We start from the raw sequence: 19,730 nt of genomic DNA on the forward strand, positions 1-19,730 counted from the left end.
GATCGCAGGGCACGTGTGAGAGGGATTTAAAATATTTGGCATGTTGAAATTGATGCTTTAGAAGTGCCTGTACCCTATAGGTAGCTAGCTACTAAACAAGAATATGACATACTGTAAAGATAAGACATTCTCCAACAGATGAATTGTAAATTTATACCCACCAGTTTGGCCTGCTTTATGTTCCATCCCTGCCTTGCATTTTTATCTTCACACTTCATGTAAATCCCCACTTCCATCTGTTCCCGCTCGTCCATATTCCTCCCAATAAAATTTGTTCTTCCACACTCACAGCCCGGAGTTAATGTTTTACTGGGCAGTCTGGAAACCTCACTGCCGTCCCTGTCACCACCAGAGCCGCTCCACAATCCCAAATTCTTCTCTCACCGAGCAGTCAGCGCTCTCATAAATCAGGGGGGCAATAATCATTCAGAGACACGGATAATATTTATACAACGCACCCTGATTCACCCCAGTATCAACAGCCCCAGACTAAAGGCAGGGCTGCTGCTTTCTCTCACAACAAAGGCAGGCAGAGGGTCACACACCAGCACACCCAGTATCACCACCACCACTGGTACTACCACCCAGAAGAATGAGGAACATTAATTAAATAGCCCCATCCATTAGTTTAATGTCCTTCCTGACACATGGGTCGGACACTGGCGGAGGTGAGGCACCATAACCTCAAATAAATAAGAAATTGATTGAAAATAAATAAAATCACTAAAGCCACAGAAATTATTTAAAAGAGAACAAGTTGCCAACAAGGCCTCAGAAGACTCAATAAACCCAAATGTGGAAAAAAATCAAACAAAAAACCCCCCAAAAGTTTTACATCTTTGTAAAAACAGAACACACCAAGCACGCTGGTCCACACATGTACAAACACACATACACGCCCTGTGTTATTCCAAGACCGGGCTCCTGTTGGGGAAAACCCCAGTCTTTGTTCTTGCCCCCCACCCCCGTGGACACCGTGTCTCCGAGGCGACGTCACACAGAGCAGAGAAATGAACAGAGGTAGCCCGACTCAGAGTGGGTTTAAGCAAACAGCGCAGGGGAATGCGGTGGTTTCCACCATCTCCAGTGATGACATCATTGAATTGACCCAGCTAAAAAGCTGACTTTGACAATTAGGAAAGATTTCTACGGAATCAAATGATAAATTATCTTGAAAATATGCTTTTTGAACAAAAATGCTGAGAATTGAATTGCTTCACATCCAGACCTTAGTATATCCGCATTTGTCATTATACAAACAGATATATATGTTCTAAGCTTCACAGGTTTAATTCTTGTATAATAGTTGTATTATGTTAGAGTGATTATCACTGTTTGGGTTCAAATTTTCAAGTGATAAAAAAACACCCCACAGAGCAAAAAAGAAATCAAAGTTAGGATGATTATATCACACCGATGATGTCATTGGCGATCAGGCTCTTAATGAAAGCCAGAGTACCAACACTTACACAAGCATTTGACATCATCAGTCAAGAAAAACATTACAGAGCTTTTGCCGGACGCTGTGGCCACAAACCACTGAAAACACAAAGTCAGTGGGAATTCTGTTGGGAATACAGCCAGGATATGACAACGGACAGCAGACAAATATGAGACGCCGTGGTAATAAGTGAGTTAAGAAAGTCCACCGCTATTTAAGTGCTGGACAACAAAGAACTGAATCTATACTCAGTTATACATTCAAAAAAAGTTAAATACATCTCAGAATCTGTGTCATAGCACCCCACGCTAACAAAATATTTAGCTTAAACTGCACTGTTTAACATTTCCTTTCTTTGCCCTTCAGAGCTGACAATGTCTGTTTTCATTGACTCTGCACTGACAACCCCGTCGTTCTCAGACACGACCAAAGGAAAACTAAAGATGAGGTCGGAGCTGCGGCTCCAGGACGTCTCTGCTGGCACATTCTTTTCAGCCAGGACAGCCCTGAGGTCCAGGTTTGTGATCCCATTCCTGAGCCTTTCATTGTTAAATCAGAGGTTCTTGTTCTTGTTGATGGAAGCATTTTGGCACTGTTTTTAGTAATGGTACATTGTGTAGGTATGAAACGTAACCAAACCCAGTGCAGACCCCTCATTTAATCAGTAATGTGGCTTTAACATACGTCGTATTTTCCTCTAATCTAAAATATTGCAGTTAGCTGTTCATAAGCAAGACTTCCTATCTTGGTTTCATCTAATGCCACTGCTGCCACGTAACGGCTTCCTCCCATCACGGTTTTACAGTGGGGCATTGCATTCTTCTGCCTCCTGTCCAACTTCAACAGTGCATCGATGCCAGAGGTTTCAATGGTTTTAACATGAGGATGTGGTTGTTTCTATCCATCTTTGGTGCAGCGTCAACAACTGGATTTGAACCAGACCATCTCTACCAATCTAAAATCGAATGCTCTGCTATTTGGCTATTACCTTAATGTAGGGACTCAAAAGAAGGGGCTATTTTGTTTCTGGCTTCTCTGAATGCTGTCACCTATAATGTGACATTGAAGGCATTGCGAAGAGTTGGAGTTGAAACACTGCTAATTCTCATCTTCGATCCCTTTAAGCTGCCTCTCTCAAGAGGTTTTAAAAGCCTGACCAACCAAACAGAAACCCTTCAGTGGATCATGGCATAAAAGTGTCTCAAAGTGAGAAACATGAAATGACATGAAACAACAGCACCTCATAAATGAACCCAGCTCAGTTTGCTCTTCAATTTCTGTCTTAAAGGTTTTTAGAATCTTTGACTGAAACAGGTTTAAACGAACACGTCCAAAGTCCGATGAATGTTCTACCAACTGATCCACTCACATCTGGCAGTGAGCAATCGTGGGACGATCCCTAAATGGTTGCATTACAGACGTCCCTTCTCGTTTTGGGAGGCATCAATAAGTGAGTTTAACAGCTAGTGAGTTTTAATGGGACCTTTGTGTAAAGCGCCGTCATCAATAAGACTAATGACCACTTTTACCGGGACAGCCGATAATGTGCCGATAGTCCAGCCAGGTTATTGGATCAGAGTTTCTCCAGGGTTGAAGGCTTCGAAGTCTCTTTAAGGTAACAAAACCTCTGGCTGTCTTATGCTCAGACTATGTTGTATGAATGCTGCTCAGACTGATTTATTTTCAAAAATGATCATCAAATTTCATTGGACTAAAATGGGATGTCTAAAATGGGACCCTTCAAGTTTTGATGCATGAGAAGATTTTACGACTGTAATAAATTAAAAAAGTTTAATTCATTTCCATATAATATAAGCTTTGACAAAATAATATGGATAAATCAAAATCAAAATTGAGAATAGGGAGAAAAAGCGATTAGAGACAGATATTGAGTTCTTGCATTCTCTACTCTAAGTGGTAGGTGATGCCAAATCTCACACATTGGATCAATTATTAGGTCATTGATTCACCTCAAATTCAGAGCTTTGTCTCACTCATTGAGAGGAGGGAATATTCACACACCTCATAAAAGGATTCAGACTTAATGGCCAGTTCATTCCTGTAAAAATGTTTTTGAATAATCGTATTGTGTTTGAATTATTCTAGAATAAATGATTCTGATATTGACTGAAATAATTAAAAGCAGTTTATCACTTTAATCAGTTTATCCTTGAACATTTGCACAAGGTTTGCATCTTTCAAAGATGTCAAAACAACAATAATTCATGATCCCAAATGAAATTAAAATGTAACTTTAATTTTAGACTTACTAATGATAATTCAAATTCACTTAAGATGATGAACAGACCCTTACTCCTCCTGGACTTGGTCTCGTGACTGACCTGACCTCTGACCTCTGTGCCTCCGTTCACCGGCTGATGACCGGCTCCAGAGACGGATGTCCCGTCCGCCTCATCTATAAGGCAGCGCTTCATATCTGCTGCATTCACTCGCTTCTATGGCTGATTGTAAATATGGCCACTCTGATGGTGGAGGCAGGGGTGTCATGTGATGGTCACACGCACGTGCACCCACATGAAGATGAACGTGCACCAAGATTAAATTCCAAACCAATTAGTTAAAATGATGTTGGAAAAACTAGAATAATTATTCAGTATATTAAAATAAATTACTTCAATTATCAAAATTGTAATTAATAAAAGTTGATGTCTTTTTATAGTTAGTTTTATGTAAATCTGTAAATGTATTTAATCATAAAAAAGACATTGACCTTTCCAGTAAAATAGGAACGGGAGGCCAGCTCGTCTACAGCTTTCACACCTTTCTTACCTCCCACAGGTGTCTCGTGTTCCTGACAGCTCCAGACGGCAGTTTGTCCAGCAGGAGAGGGACCCCCTGAAACGGGCCGATCCAGGTTCCCTGAGGGATCCGCTGAGCCGCACAGATCCCATAACCCAACCCGGGAACTGTACTGGTGCACAGACACACCTGTATGCACACAAATCAGCATCAGTTACCTTTAGTAAAATGAATGTATTTGTTCAAAATAGTTTTATCCATTGTTATAATTTCCTGCAATATTATTTCTTTCTTGCACGGAGGGATGTACCATGTTAGGTCATGAACAGTTTCAACATGTTTCATATGTATGTCAAATAGAGATTCAGCACTCATATATGGAGACTAAGAACTTGATCAGATGATCCTACCCCAACATCTGGTTCCACTAAGAGAGTGTGTACAGTAGATGCTGTATTCGCTTTTACTCTATCTGTCAAATGGTTTTTAACCTAAACCGCTGAGCCAGATAGTCTGACAGCTGCTGTAACTGTAGTTTCTGTTGCCTCAGCTGGTGTATACAAGAGCGTCATCAGTATACATCTGATAATCAGACAGAGAACATTCTGGGGAATGTTCCTAACACAGAACCCTGAGGAACTCCCTTTAATCCTCCCCTCCTAAGAAGGCTAAAACAGCTATTGTCTGCTGTATGGACTGTACAGTAAAGAAGCCCAGAAAACAGTGACTTTGGCTAACTTGCGAAAGTCCCACCTCTCGGGGTAGATCCCGCAGCCATTCTGGGACGTCCGGCAAGGTGACGGGTGCCGCTGTGCTGCTGGTGCCAACGAGGCGGCGCAGCGAATGAAGAGGGCCATGCATGGGGCATTCACCATTCCTGTTGTCTGCACACATGTCACAACCTGGCAACAGAAGATTCCATAAACAGTTCAAATGATGGTAGTGATTATTATTAATATTAGTAGTAGTAGTAGTAGTATCTTTTTGGTGAAATAAAATCATAAATTCTTATGGTCTCGTCTGTCCTTTGGTCATTCAAAACAAAGACGAAAAAATGTGCTGTTTCCTAATGCTGGGGATTAATGAGTGTCAGCATTGGTTCAAAGATGCAGTGTGACACTAATGGCTCTTAATTGACTGTAACAACATAATGAGGGATTATTATCGGGACACAAAACTCCCACAGAGCCACTCGCAGGCGAAAGTCCGGACAGCAGCAGGATGTTATTGGTGTTTTTTTTTATGTTTCCACAAATTAATTTTGGAACCTGACGGCTACCTTAACCCCATGATGGATATGAGTGAATTAAACTATATTATGAGCAACAACACAGGTTCATGGGCGAGTAAATGAGAGAAATTCTGAAGGTTGATTTCTCCCTGACCCAGAACTTTGTAAAACAAACAAAAAAATTGCGTTCTTGGGATTGAGGATTGTGAATTAGCAAAGTCCTCAGACTAAGAGCACTGGGTTTATTTGCTTTTCTGTTCACAAGAGCCAAAACCATCAGTTTGCTAAAGTTCCTGTTTAAAGATGTTGATTCTCCTACCTGATCAGTTAAAAATCAAAGGTTTAGATTTCCAGTTTGGGAGAGCACCAGTGTTAAATGTCAACATCTAATTACTCCTGAATAAAACTCAAATATTTCACATTGCCCCAGGCTAAAAGCGGAAGCGGAGGTGGAATTCTTTTCTTCTCAGTGAACTTTCTACTCTGCTGTCAGGGTGATATGTGAAAGGCACGAGACGCAAATTCAACATGCACACTAATGTTGAAACTACCCTGAATGGAAGAAGAGCAGCACAGGCCGCAAAGTCGCCGGGTCCTCCTCCTCCTGGCTCTTCTCCCCTCCGTCTCTCTCAGGCTGATAAACTAGCTGTGAACTTGTTATGACGCTGTCCTCAGCGCACATCATTCAAACTTAGTATTCCGTTACATCCATCGCCAGTGTTTGGACAGCTCCACTCCGCCTCTGATCTCCCAACGCCTGCGGCCACTTTCTCGTTCCCACAAGTTTCTAGTTTTTCATCCCCCTAAAATGCACCTGGATTGTTGGCTCATAAACACATTTGTAATGTAAATTTCAGACTTCAAAGCATCACTTTTCATTTCTACGTGTGACCTTATGTGACTCACATGTGATAAAGGGCTTCATAAAAGAGCTCCTGTCAGTCCTGATTTGCTGCTATTACATGCACCAGAAAGCGAGGGGGTCGAAACCCCGGACCCCTTAACAAACCCATCACACTTCATAAAGCCTATGATGATAAAAAGCTGTGTTTGTTTCCAATGCAGCTGTGAGGCCAGATGAGGCGGACCACACAGTGAGGCTCCGCACGCCGTACAAGCCTCTGCAAAGCATTTAGCCCCTTCACACTCAGAGTTTGGGGCTTCTGCCTCACTCTGGTTATTCCCGAAGGCAGTAAACAACCCGCAAAAAACTCAGCCCGCACCAAACGGCAGGAAGAGATGGGAGAGCAACGGCTAACATCTGAAACCTCCTCCAGACCTGTCAGAGATAACGCACAGCTAAATGGAGTGAACGCTTTCATCACACGGTCAAAAGAACGACCCACGTCCACAGATGACCTAATCCATCTTTACAAAATTTAATCTGCATTGGGTGGATTTAACTGACTTTATTTTGAATAATTTATTAATATGAATAATCTCAAGGTATATTTAAATGAAGAAGTGACTTCTGAACCTAAATCTGATTTATGCAGATTGGAGGTTTCACCTTTGATGACTTGGCCTAAAATTGCCTTTAAAAGAAAATAAAGCATTATCTAATTAAAAACATCATATGTAACAAAATTTAGGAGATTAAAAAAAAAAATCAAGGCTAAAACAAAGGACACCTTTAAATGTAATAACAAATAATTACGGCATATGATGACGTCATTTCATGTCATCGCAGCTAACGATTGATATTTGTTTCCGTTATTCCCGTTTTTAATGTTAATGCTCAAACAAAATCGAACTGATAATGGATCATTTTTATGAAGGATTAAGTATCAGCCTGTGACGTGATAATTAACAGTCTTTTTTCATATCAGGTAAAAAGATGACTTCCGTTCCGTTTTTTTACACGTCTCGTTACTAATCACAATCACAAATATACTGAAGAAAAGACGTGATCCGTTTAGCCTTCTTTTAAAAAATAAATAAATAAATACAATTTTCTCGATGTATATTTAACTCTCTTTCGATTTTATTTTTTAATGATCCACATTAATTCAAAATTCTCACGAAAGGTCTTTAAAATATGGAGGTCATATTTAATAAAACATTTCATTAAAAAAAGTAAATTGTAAAAAAAAAAAAAAAATCAGTAAAAGGAAATAGTAAAATCGAGAAAATAAGTATAATGGCCGCTTTAAAATGCGGGAACAATAATAAGAATTCCAACAAAAATTAAAACGCACAAAACTGAGGGATGTGAAATAATTATTAATATCTTTAATTTGTTTTTCTTTATATTGTATATTATTATTATTATTTGCTTGCGTTATTATCAATGTAATTAATTATTGCGGACAGTGACGCATGAGGGAGTGTGCGCGTGATTGCTTTATTCACTTGTTCTAACATGCGCACAGACAAACATACACGCACACACACACACGCACACACACAAACACACACACACTTGCACACCAGAGACCTCAATACAACAGTGTTGGGATGATAAATAGCGGCCCTGTGTGCCGGATCGATCCCCCCCACCCTCACTCTCTCTCTCTCCATCTCTCTCCGTCTCTCTGTCTCTCTTCCTCTCTCTCTGTCTCTCTCTCTCCCTCTACCAACACAAAACTATATACGGCAATTAATTCCTGCTTGTCCCTCCATCCCTCATCGGTCCTGCCGGCGCGTATCGACGCAGATTACTGCTGATGGTCCGTTTTATCACCGCTGAAACGCACGCACTCGCACACACAGAGACACTGAAAAAGGAAAAGGCACTCAGTTCATAATAAACTCTAAAGTTTTGATGCGACTTCATGTTTGTGCGTTACGGTGCGATATTAAAACACTCGAAAATGGAAACGCGTTTAAAAGGTTAAAGATGCTGAAAAATAAATCAAATGATTGAAAGAATGTCGCATTTAGAATTTAAAGAAACGTATTTGCCCAAGTATAAGACCCCAAAAAAGCATAAAAACAGACATATAAACGACACCGCTGGCAATTTGAATCCATTTGATTAAAAAAAGCGTGGAATCACAGTCCAACTCTTGAGATAAACAGTTGAGAAAATCGGGTTCGACGCAAGCAGAGTCTCTTTTCACGCTCCCTTAGAGAGCAGATGATGATGATTTAAACACCAAAGTAATAGACACAAGAGTGTTCTGGGTGCAGCGCGGCTGCCTGTGACGTGGCTGAACAAACGGACCGAGGAGTTCGAGCTGTCACGGTTTTTAGGAGTAACCGGACCCTCTGAAGACTCAGCTGGACCTCTGAGCCCTCCTGAGGAGGCTTTGACCAGGACTGCGTAAAGAGAAACGCATGGCCGCGCATTGTCAATAAAACACACACTCGCCCCTCATTGACGAAATATGATTTTAAATGACTTCGCAGACATTGTTGCGCAGTGCAACTGTGGAGCTGCGGGCGGAGATTAATTTATGAACAATTTGAGTAGGTTTTATAGGGGTTAAGGATCAATTAAAGAAAACGTATAATAAATATGCAATTAATCGATCGCTTTAAACCGAGTTTAATTGAGATTAATGTTTGTGCACAAAGAAAATATCAGTTCCACAGGAGAAGAGAACTCAGATTGTTATTAGCATAAAATCTAAATGAGGCCTAATTAATATTAACTGGGTGCTCCTGCTGCTGTCTGAGGACTTGAACCCCTGGCCCGGCTGCTGATCTCTCACCTCTGCCTCTCCATCACCCTCCCGCAGCTCCGGCCCGACAAGTGTGCAACTGACCAAAATGTTCTTTAATAATAATTTCTCAGCTACCACAGGCTTTCAGGAACATTTCTTAATTTAAATTTGCATAAAACAGGCTGAATCTGGTTAAATCACCAATGCTCTCGTTATTACATTAGAACATTTCAATGTATTCATAAGTTAGCTGTTGAGGCCTGACATGTGATCATTCTTTATTTAAAAAAATAAGTTCAAATAATGTGCAAAATGTATTTGCAACTATAATAAATGTAAAATGCACCAGGGCATTATGTGAAAACATTTCAGAAATATTTTTGTATTTGTATATATATATATTTACATGATTTGTAGGTTTCTCATGGCGCAAATATTTTAATTTTATAGAAAGGATTAATAAATGTTTAATTAACACCTCGATCAAATATTTTTTGATAAATATACAATCATTATATAGCTGTTGTAGTCGGAAATAATAGGTAGAAAATGTTCAACGACTGTGAAAACTCTAAATATAATAAAATTCAAAGGAGTGAATGCAAGAAAACGAAATTACAATTGTGAGGTCAAAGGTTAAATGGATCACGTGTACACTGTTTTTCCTGAAAAAGTACTTTATGAAGATCGTTTAATTAAAAACCAATGTTGGCGCTCCGTGTGTGGATGTTGAGGGGTGTTTTACGTACGATTGTTGACCTCTCCGGTCTGGTTGCTCAGGGGGATGATCTCCATCCTCTGCTGTCCATACAGGTAGTAGTCCAGCTCCTCAGACGTCAGCTTGAGCCTGGATGCTGCGGCTTTGCTTCCGTCCTCCACTCTTCCCCCTCCTCCTCCGCTGCTGCTGCTCTTCAGGCTTGATGACACCACGCTGACCCCCCCACAGCTCTGCTCCTTTGCCTGCTGGAGAAGTCCCGCTGCTGGATTGTGATCCTGGTTCTCTGGGGGGATTACCATCATTAGATCTCCTCCACCTCCTGCTCCTCCTCCAGGACCGCCAGGCCCGGCACACACCGGGGCTAACGCCTGCCCGAAAAGTGCAATCTGCTGGGGAACAGGGAGATGGGAGATCCCTACTGAGGTGGAGATGGAGATGGAGGAGGACTGCGTGAGAGCTGCTGCGACAGCTGAGGAAGGAGTTGAGGAAGAGGATGTGGAAGAAGAGGAGGTGTTGCAGTGTGTGGAGGCCAGGAGGTGGCTGTGCAGGCGGGAAGGGCGCAGGCTGTCCACAGGGATAGAGAGGCGATCAGGTGGTGGCAGCGGCGGCACCAGGGGAGCCTTCAGCTGGGCCTGAGGGAAGAGCTGCTGCCAGTGCTGCAGGTAGGACGGGTCCACCTTCAGGAAGGCTGAGCCGCTCGGGTCGCCCGGCTTCAGCATGGCTGCCCGCCGGCGGCTGAGGGGAGACAGAACAGACAGTCATCATCGACGCCACACGTCAGGAGTCAAACTTGTAAAGTTTGATTCATATTGCAGTTAAAGGCAAACACAAAATGAACTTCAGGGCATTTTGTGAGACTCTGTAAAGCTGGATTTATTTTAAATTGTACCTGGAATGAATCACAGCTATGCATATCTATTTTTTCCTTTAATGAGCAGCTCACTTCACCCTGGTCTTTGCATTGGTCATGACAAGTTTTTAACCTTTAGGTCTTGAAGTCTTTGGTCTTTTCCTGAACACACACAACTTTTTCTCACAGAAACTCGTTTTGGTTTTTTGGTTTTTTTGTTAGACTGTTATTGTCTTACTCTTAAATCTGCGCCTTCAGATTTTAAATAAGCAATTGGATTTAAAGTCGACATTTCAACAGGCTGAAGATGAGATGGTTGCTTCTGGTCGGAATATTTTTTAAAGAGCGTGTAGACCAGTTCGAGACATGTGGATGTATAGGTATTTTTTAAATAAAAGTGTATTTTATCTTTTGCACCTCAAGAATCCCCCGTAAAAAGAAGGTAAAATGTTGGATTCTTTCAGAAAGAAGAACGTGTTTGCGCTTCGCTACAGCCAATAAAACCACGGACAACAGTGACTTCAGCCCGGTTGACCCTCCGCGGTCAGTCCGGCTCTGCTGCGCTCTTTTGCGAACCTTGGAGCGCGCCAGAAGGGAAGCGCAGAAAAAACCCGCACCAAATAACCAAGAAACAAAACTACAAGCTAAAGTCGAGAACGCCACAGATAAATTTTCAAAAAAAGTTCAGTCCTTAATTAATAGACTGGACCGGTCTTGACCGGTCCATCAGCGGGTCGGTGATAGATCCCTGGCCGGACAGAGGCAGCGGCCAGCGGAAAGAAAGCGCCTGGACGTTTGTCCGTGTTTTCCATTAGTTATTTTCTCTATCCGTTTCTTAGGCTTTAATGCATAAGTTGTTGAGGAGGCTTACTGCTCTCAGGTCGTGAACGACGGCTCCTCGGTGCTGATTTCCGGCAGGAAGGCTCGTCCCTCCTCCGGGCTGCGCTGAACCATCGAGGTGAGCCGGGACACTTCGTTGCGCGCTGAGCGTATCCGTAGCCAAAACTACTGAGGCACTGCGCGCTCTCTCTCCCTCTGTCTCTCAGTCTCTCTCCCCCACCCCCTCTCGCTCTCTCTCTTCCCCTCCTCTCTCTAATTCACACATATTATTTCTCCCTCTGCTACTTCCCCATCGTTTCTCCTCCTTTTCCCTTTTCTCTGACTTTCACATTCCGGTCTGTTTTCCGCCTTCCTGTTGGCCATCCCTGTTCCTTTTCTCCCATTTTATTAGATTTAAATGCTTTTTATTGACATTAAGCAAAAGTAAACAGTGTGTTCTGACAACACGGCTGCCTTTGATTCCTGCAGTGATATCTTACATTTTGTCGATTGGATCTAAGATAGAACCCTATTATTAGACTAGTTATAATTCCGTGGCAACCCTGCTTGTTGCAGATACTTGAGGAACAGCAGAGACTAACTGATATAATTTGGTCATTTGTCCTTACAGAACACTGCATTTTCTAAAAAGTTAAAAACATATTTCTATGCATTTAGGGACTGAGTTTTTAATGTTTAGTGATGCCTTGTCTAGTTAATCCAAACATAAAGCCTCACGTCCTTCAGTTTATCACCTTGAAACATTTAATCTACAGGTACGCTCAAACTGGTGGACAGATTATTGGATAGCAATGGACTGAATATGTGTTAATGGGGGAGTGGAAGGGTTAAAGGTGGAACAACATGTCCTTCACACTGCCAGCTGCCTCTCTATCGCGACAGTGGTCATCACCAAAGACTGCATGCTGGGCCGGGGGGGTTATTAGAATGTAATCTCATTGGATTTATGCAGTCTGGTTGAGGCCTTAGTTTTTGCCAAGCTGGAAAAGTGCATCACTCTCAATTTACAGACAGAACATGAATTTACTATGACGACCACAAGAGGTCTCTTCTCATGGAAACTTGAGGGTATTTTCTTTCAGGACCTGCATCATCCTCTTCTTTCTATTCGTTCATCATCCAGAGAACTTTGAACCCGTTTGTCAATGTACAGCTGAGATTATCATTACAGCATTTGTTATTATTACTGCACTTGTAGGTGGTCGTTCTGCTGTCAGCTCACCTCAGCTTCTTTATCACTTTAATTCTGTGTGTGTATGTGTGCTCGTGCACTGATAAGACTGATTACAACCAGACTCATTGTGTTTCTAGGGCCGACTTGTTATCCATGACCCCTAGCTTTTCCCACCCATCTACTACTCTCTCTTTATTTCTTTCAAACACAGACATGTGTGCGCGCACACACACTCATACACACACACACAAACACACACACAGACACACACACACACACACACACACACACACAAACACAGAGGCATGTAAAGGATACAGTGTGTATACATCAGTCATTGTAAGTTGCTCCGGATAAGAACTTGAGCTAAATGTCTAAAAACGGAACCGTGCATGTGTGTGTGTGTGTGTGTGTGTGCGTGTGTGCGTGTGTGCGTGTGTGCGTGCGTGTGTGTGCGTGCGTGCGTGAGAGTGTGTGTGTGTTATGACTGGCGTCGCCCTGACAGGACCCATTTGTCATCCTTGGGACCTCTGGTGGATTGATAAAGAACAAAAACACAAACATAAGCGTCTGAAAATGAACTCTTGTCGGCTTGAAGCGACTTTTTCAGGGAAGTGGAATGTGGAGCTACGACATGACGTCACAGGATCAGGGCCAGCGGTGGTCAGTGGGGAACCACAGGGTTGGGATTCCAAATCCCAGCTTTTCATCATATCATCCCATTCAATGGTAATAGTTAAAAATGCACCATGAAGTGGTTGAAAGCTTGAAACAGATTTTACATGTTTGGTCTGCATGCTTTAATGAGTAATAATACATTTTGATAAAAATTCTAATATCTGTGGAAACAGAAGCGTCTGTTGCCGAATGGAAACAATGCATGTCTGAAAAGCAGAGCTCACAAATTTAGCCTTTTTAGGACAATTTAGCTGTGTGGCTCCAGAAACCACAGCATCAGTCTTCAGCAGATCCCCAGTGAAATCTTTATTAAACACCTTTATTACTGGACCACAGCTGTGTTTTCTCAGTATGGAGACTTCTGTGTGACAAACCAATTTGGATATGTTAGATTCTCACAAAAGGTTTGAGCAAATTAAAAAACAAACCAAACATTTACTAGAAACAAGCAATGGCAATGTAATTATTTACATGACATTAAAGGTATTTATATAGGCCAGACAATAAGGAACTATGCTTCTATAAGTTATTTTTACCACATGTTAAGGGTGCAATCACAGTAACTCATTTGATAATGGAGATTAGGAGTCATTAATCCTTTTAAAAATAAAATTTTAGCTAGACCCCTTTTTATTCTAAATGTACCAAAACTATTATTTTTCCATCTCGCACTCGTTATCGTCATTAGTCCATAATTAAACTCGTCTCCATGTTGTAACTGGGGATAATCTGAGAAGCATAAAAGATGAGGGGGTGGGGGGACATCCAAGCAGGCGGAGAATTAGGTGTTTTCATCCATTGATTAATGGCTTTCCAAAGCAAAGCACATCGGAGGAGCCGGCCGATCAATAAATTAACTGCCCAAATTCATCATTTTCTACAACAAAAGCTAATTATTTAGACGGCTGAAGGAAGGGGGAAAAACACAATATTAACAAGAGTTGGTTTAGCAAAGCGGTGTATTCTTCACGTGAGAGCGCTGCAGAGCTGCTGTTTACATTTAAACTCCACATAAACACAGGGAACATTAAAATGAGTTTACAGTTGAATAAATTATGGAAATCGATTCAAACAGTTGCACTGTAAGTGAAAAATGAGCCCGAGACCACATGCAAGAGAGATCTCTGAACTGCCCGCCAGATTGTTTGTGCCTTTGCAGTTCTGTTGGAGAAATGTCAGTTTACACACTTTGGATTTGGATCCACATCTTGAGAATTGGTGCTTATATGATCGTATGTCATGTATGTATATTCAACGTGCTGGTCTAAGGAAGAAAATAGAAATAAGTCTCAACAGAGAGAGAGCCATCACAACCCCCACGCCTTGCTGCTGAGCTCCAGAGCACCGTTTGGGTCTCAAACGTTGTAGCACTGTCTTCATAATGTACAGATACTGATGTCAGCATTTTTTGAGGCACAGCTGAACCCAGAGCCCCCACAGAAGAGCCTCTAAGTATGTTCAACCATAAGAACCATCAGTATCCAACAGGAACCACTGAGTCCATATTTTGCATCCATATCAATATGCATTTTAGGGGTGTTATTACTTCCTGTTGTGGTTCATTTGTGTTAGCATAAAACAACAGAACACAATATCAATCAAAATAAATTTGTAGACATAAATGTGTAGAAACCCAGTACCAGCATGTAAAGGTTTGGTTCCTTGCACTAATTAAGAATGTAGTAGGTTTAAATCCACCAGGGTTAGTTAGCACATAACTGATGGTAATTCAATTAAAACTTTGGCATGTCCCTTGTTCGTTTACACACACTTAACCTTGTTGGGAAAGACTCTCGTAGATATAAACATGCAGGTTTAGAACAGTGTCACTTTCATTTACATAGGAGCATGTTGTTAAGGTCCTGCTTTGACATTCAATTAAAACGTTTACATTTCTGCTTAATTAATTCGGCCGGTGGCGGGAAGAAAAGACGAATGGATGGCCTGCTTTGACAGGAGGCCGATAACTCTGTGTGTGTGTCTGTGTGTGTGTCCCAGCTGTGGTGTTAAGGTCACGGAAGGCTGACTATTATAATTCATCTCTATAGACATGTATTCAGCAGGGACTTATATTCTCTTTTTCAGCTTTATTTCCTGCAGCTGAAGCTGAGCTCCACTGAGGAGTTTTTAATGCAGTTAAGTGTTGTAAAGCTCTGATCCTGGTCTACCGACTTCATTAATTACTTTCATTCTCTTGCCAAAAACTGCTTATTATAGATTATCCCAGTGCTAGAAATATATATTGACATGTAGAGCCACTATGGTTCCACATAAGTTTAGTAGCACCATTGGTAGATAAAACTACATGAGTTTAATACGAAAAAAGAAATCTTAACAAAAGTGTACGTGGAATCAGCATATTAGCTGTAGCGGCGACTTGAATTTTCTATAATACCACGTCACCTAGAGAGACAAGATTGAGTCAGTGTGCTGTCATTTAACAAAACAAGGGATCAAAAACAAACATTTTAAACAGTGAATGTTCTTTCTTTTGTCATAGAAGCGTCAAAAATTACCAGAACTCAAATGCAGGAGAAGTAATACAGGAGTTAATATTGTAAAGAAAATATTACAGTTAAGATCATGAAGCTTAAAGTTGACATATTGCAGTTAAAAGTATGATTTGAATAAGCAATGCTTAATTTGCTTAGTTAAATGATGCTGTTGTGCCTGTATGGACTGTTCATGTGGAAATCAAATGTGAGCTGAATGTCCCCTTTATATTCAGTACCTGTGTCCTGCTGAGCTGCTCCTTCAGGTGTGTGCAGGCAGACAGGCAGCTATAACATTCTGCTTATTACTACAAACGAGGAAACACACCTTTCTATCAATTCAGGGTGTTAAAGGTCGGCTGAAACAGGTAACCTTTCTTTACACCCTGGGACGTTACAGACGAATCACGTGATCTGCGGGGAAACGCAGTCATGTTCTTCCTGGAACCAACTCTTAATTTTAATTTATTCATTTATTTCATTCATATTGAGAATTCTTAGATTAACATCAGATAACATAGTCGCGATGACTTTCGCTTTCTCTTTTCTTTCATGGGCGGGGTCAAGTTCATATGGGCGTGGTTTGGTGACGCAGTTCGTCGCGACCAGCCCCTCCGCTGCGAATCTTCGTGAATTCCTCTCCTTCGCGCCCCCCACCTCGTCGCCGTGACTCCCTGCAGCACCAGGGGCCTGCTCCCGCTGATCTCCCCGGTTAAACATGGAACTCCGGATGATCCTGCCTGCGGTCCTCTGCGTCTCTGCCGCCTGTCTGCAATCCGCGGGCGCGGCGGCTCCGCGGAGGGGACCGAAGGTCACTGAGAAGGTGGGTGCTGATGCTGCTGCGTGCGTGAATCCGACGCTGCTCCGTCCTCTTCGTGCGGCGAACCGCTACGTGCACATACGTGGCGATTGTAAACGATATGGATGTTTGTTTTGGAAGACTGGACCTCAAGAAATTTACGCACCGATCTTTCCAGAACACGCTAGACCCGCTCTACCCCTCCCGCACGCACGTTCAGCTGCACACGTGTCCATTCCGATGAAGCAGCGCGTTCGCTCTCGGCCGTTCACGCGCAGATGCGCACACACAAAAGGAATTCCATTCATGTCAATAATGAAGACTGCAGCAGGGTAGTTTCATTTAGCATTCCTGCAGGTTAAAAACAACTAAAACTCTTCTAACAAAACAAAATCGATCGAAGAGGTCAAATTAAAAGTGTAACGAATAATCAGGGGGGGAAAAAGCATAAAGCGAAAATCCAAAGTTTTCGGACACTTTTGATCAGACGATCAGCTTTGTTTGTGTCCAGGTCTTTTTTGACGTCACCGTGGCCGGTCACGAGGTGGGTCGGATCGTCATCGGTCTGTTTGGAGACGTGGTCCCACTCACTGTCAACAACTTTGTTGCCCTGGCAACTGGAGAAGTAGGTGGCTTTTTATTGCTTATTGTGGCTTTATGCTTGTTGATTGATTGACTAATTGATTTTGGATGGATTGGTTTATTTGGTTGATTGTTGTGTAACCTTATGCCGCTGGCTGTTGGTGATTTCCCTCCTCATCTCCACAGAAAGGTTATGGTTACAAGGGGACCAAGTTCCACAGAGTCATCAAGGATTTTATGATCCAGGGAGGAGATTTCACAGCTGGGGATGGAAGTGGAGGTGAAATACCTGCATGTCTTGGTTGCTTTTTGTTATTTTAATAGACTTTAGAAAAAGAAAATTAGCGCACCATTAGTTATTGTGATTGTAATTAATTTCCCTTTTCTGCACAGGTCACAGCATTTATGGGACAACTTTTGCAGATGAGAACTTCAAGCTGAAGCATATCGGAGCAGGCTGGGTGAGTTCTGAGAGAATTCTCTCAGATAACAGGATTAAACATTTCCATCCATTGGTGACTCAAACCAAATTTACCCCATTTTTGATTAAGGAGAATCATGTGTTTGATCCTACCAGGTGAGCATGGCCAATGCCGGTCCAGACACCAATGGGTCCCAGTTCTTTATCCTGGCGACCAAGGCACCGTGGCTGGATGGAAAACATGTGGTATTTGGCAAAGTTCTGGATGGGATGGTGGGTGGAGCCTCGGCAAAATTTGGGTTTTTATTCTAAGTAGAGCAGCAAGGTTAATGGAGAAACATTTTGACAAAAACTACTTACGGCGATTGCAAGCTGCCAACTAGGTGCACACATGCATGAGGTCAGCTGAACATAGATGTCATAATAGTCCAATTACATTCAGAACCTGCGCATGTCTGAGAGGTAATACATCTTCCTGCCAGCAGGGGGTGGTGATTTGCATGAAATTGTCAATCAATTAAAACTAATTACACCTCATCATTAAAGATTGATACCTCACACTTTTCTGAGATACATAGGTCTGCATGTATTAAGGATTAAATTTAAATGATCTCGAGAATTGAGTGAGAATGCTTCTGTGTCTGACAGTCTGTATTTCACACCGTCGAGCTTCAGGACACCAACGACAGGAACCTGCCGTACAACGAGTGCGTGATCGTCAACAGCGGCAGGATCCACGTTAAAGAGCCCTTCGTGGTGGAGGTGGAGGGTTGGTGAACGGTGCTCTTGGAACAAAGAAATTAGGATTATTGTGGAACGTCAGATTACAAGTTTACTTCTGTGGTGGCCAAATTCATACATGCATGGCTGTACACTCGCATGCAGGAAAAGCTGCTTGGGATGTTTTTGATGTCATCAAAGCTGATGGTATTAATGCAAAGAAATGCAACCATTTATAATGTTTCCAAGAATTGAAAAAAAATATTTTATGTGTGAGATGAAATATTTTTAGAGTTGGTTGTTTTCCAAGAATTTTCCTCAAAACAAAAAGCAGACCAAAACAATTTAAATTTAACTGTAGCATAAACAAGAACGAGGCAATTCTGTTGTTCTCTTGTTGATAATGTGGTTGACTTTGTATTTAAAACCAAAACTGTGATTTGGATTATGATGCAAACTTGCACTTTCAGAATTGTGTAGCTTCTCCACCTCTTATTGCCAACTGCTTTGTCTTCTGCAAACATATGCAAAGAAAGTGCCATTTTCTCACTTTATTTATCTTTTTTAAATCATATGCAAAAATCATGCAGATTGAATATCACAGGAGGAAAACTACATGCAGTTATTAATATTGAAGTGCTCAAAATGCTGCCATTATCAATGTAATGATCTTAAATGTTGTACTTTGTGTTACCGCCACTAAACCCTTTATGAGTGTTCATAATTACGCCTGCTTAGTTCACACTGCCAGTCATTTCAAGGAAAATGCTGTAGTGTCTCCTAGTCTTAATGTTTATTCTGACAGTTGATCTTTTGTCTTTTTTATGGTTTTCTTCTCTTTAATCTTGTGACTTCGGGTGGTTCAAACCTCTGGTAACATTTCAATCTAAATGAAGCATTTCAGTCTTCCTCAGTGGACATAATAGATGGTCACTTTTCCCTCTTTATACCTACAAAAAAAGTGCCAAAAGGTTTGTTTTACTACAATAAATGCACTGGTAAAAAAAATACATCTGTGGTCTTGTATTATTTTCAAAGGGTTCCAGAAGGTTTCCTTCCTTCCTATAAAGGCTTTGATCCTTGTCCTCAGTATTGTCCTGCATCCTTGTTTTATGTCACATTTGGGCCTGTTTTGGGTCCACAGCCACAGTTTGAGATATGCTGGCGTTAAACTATGTAATTATCGTTGGTAAAAGGTGAAGCTGCCAAGGAAGCCGCCAGCTGACAACTGATCTCTCAGCGCTGACACAAAACTGCTGCTAATGAGAACTACAGCGGGTGATTTGTTTTCCTCTCTTCTACAACACGTACACACAGACACACACCTTCACCCACACACAGGGGAGGAAAACATCTTGGAACACAAAGGTCAGAGCTGAACAGAAACCTCCAGAGGAAGACAGGAAGTCAAAATAG

At 41.8% G+C, this 19,730-nt stretch overlaps 2 protein-coding genes across 4 annotated transcripts in view; one reads left to right on the forward strand and one right to left on the reverse strand.

Moving 5' to 3' along the window:
• The window catches only part of prdm6 (PR domain containing 6), a 42,787-nt gene extending 31,170 nt beyond the window's left edge, over nucleotides 1-11,617 (reverse strand). For all 3 annotated transcript variants that reach the window (XM_011615538.2, XM_029829916.1, XM_029829917.1), the window contains exons 1-4: nucleotides 11,480-11,617; nucleotides 9,790-10,493; nucleotides 4,955-5,103; nucleotides 4,232-4,390 (exon numbers count right to left, since the gene is read on the reverse strand). In XM_011615538.2, the coding sequence (XP_011613840.2) occupies nucleotides 4,232-4,390; nucleotides 4,955-5,103; nucleotides 9,790-10,477 (996 nt within the window). In that variant the 5' untranslated portion in view covers nucleotides 10,478-10,493; nucleotides 11,480-11,617. The remainder of the gene's footprint in view (nucleotides 1-4,231; nucleotides 4,391-4,954; nucleotides 5,104-9,789; nucleotides 10,494-11,479) is intronic.
• Nucleotides 11,618-16,384: 4,767 nt separating this feature from the next.
• Nucleotides 16,385-19,324, forward strand: ppic (peptidylprolyl isomerase C). The gene is made up of 6 exons (XM_029830198.1): nucleotides 16,385-16,615; nucleotides 17,103-17,216; nucleotides 17,360-17,453; nucleotides 17,567-17,634; nucleotides 17,751-17,867; nucleotides 18,243-19,324. Exons 1-6 carry the CDS (start codon nucleotides 16,511-16,513, stop codon nucleotides 18,369-18,371), a joined length of 627 nt encoding a protein of 208 aa, XP_029686058.1. The 5' UTR covers nucleotides 16,385-16,510; the 3' UTR covers nucleotides 18,372-19,324.
• The last annotated feature ends 406 nt before the right edge of the window (nucleotides 19,325-19,730 follow it).

The sequence above is a fragment of the Takifugu rubripes genome, chromosome 21 (assembly GCF_901000725.2).
Source record: "Takifugu rubripes chromosome 21, fTakRub1.2, whole genome shotgun sequence".
NCBI lineage: Eukaryota > Metazoa > Chordata > Actinopteri > Tetraodontiformes > Tetraodontidae > Takifugu > Takifugu rubripes.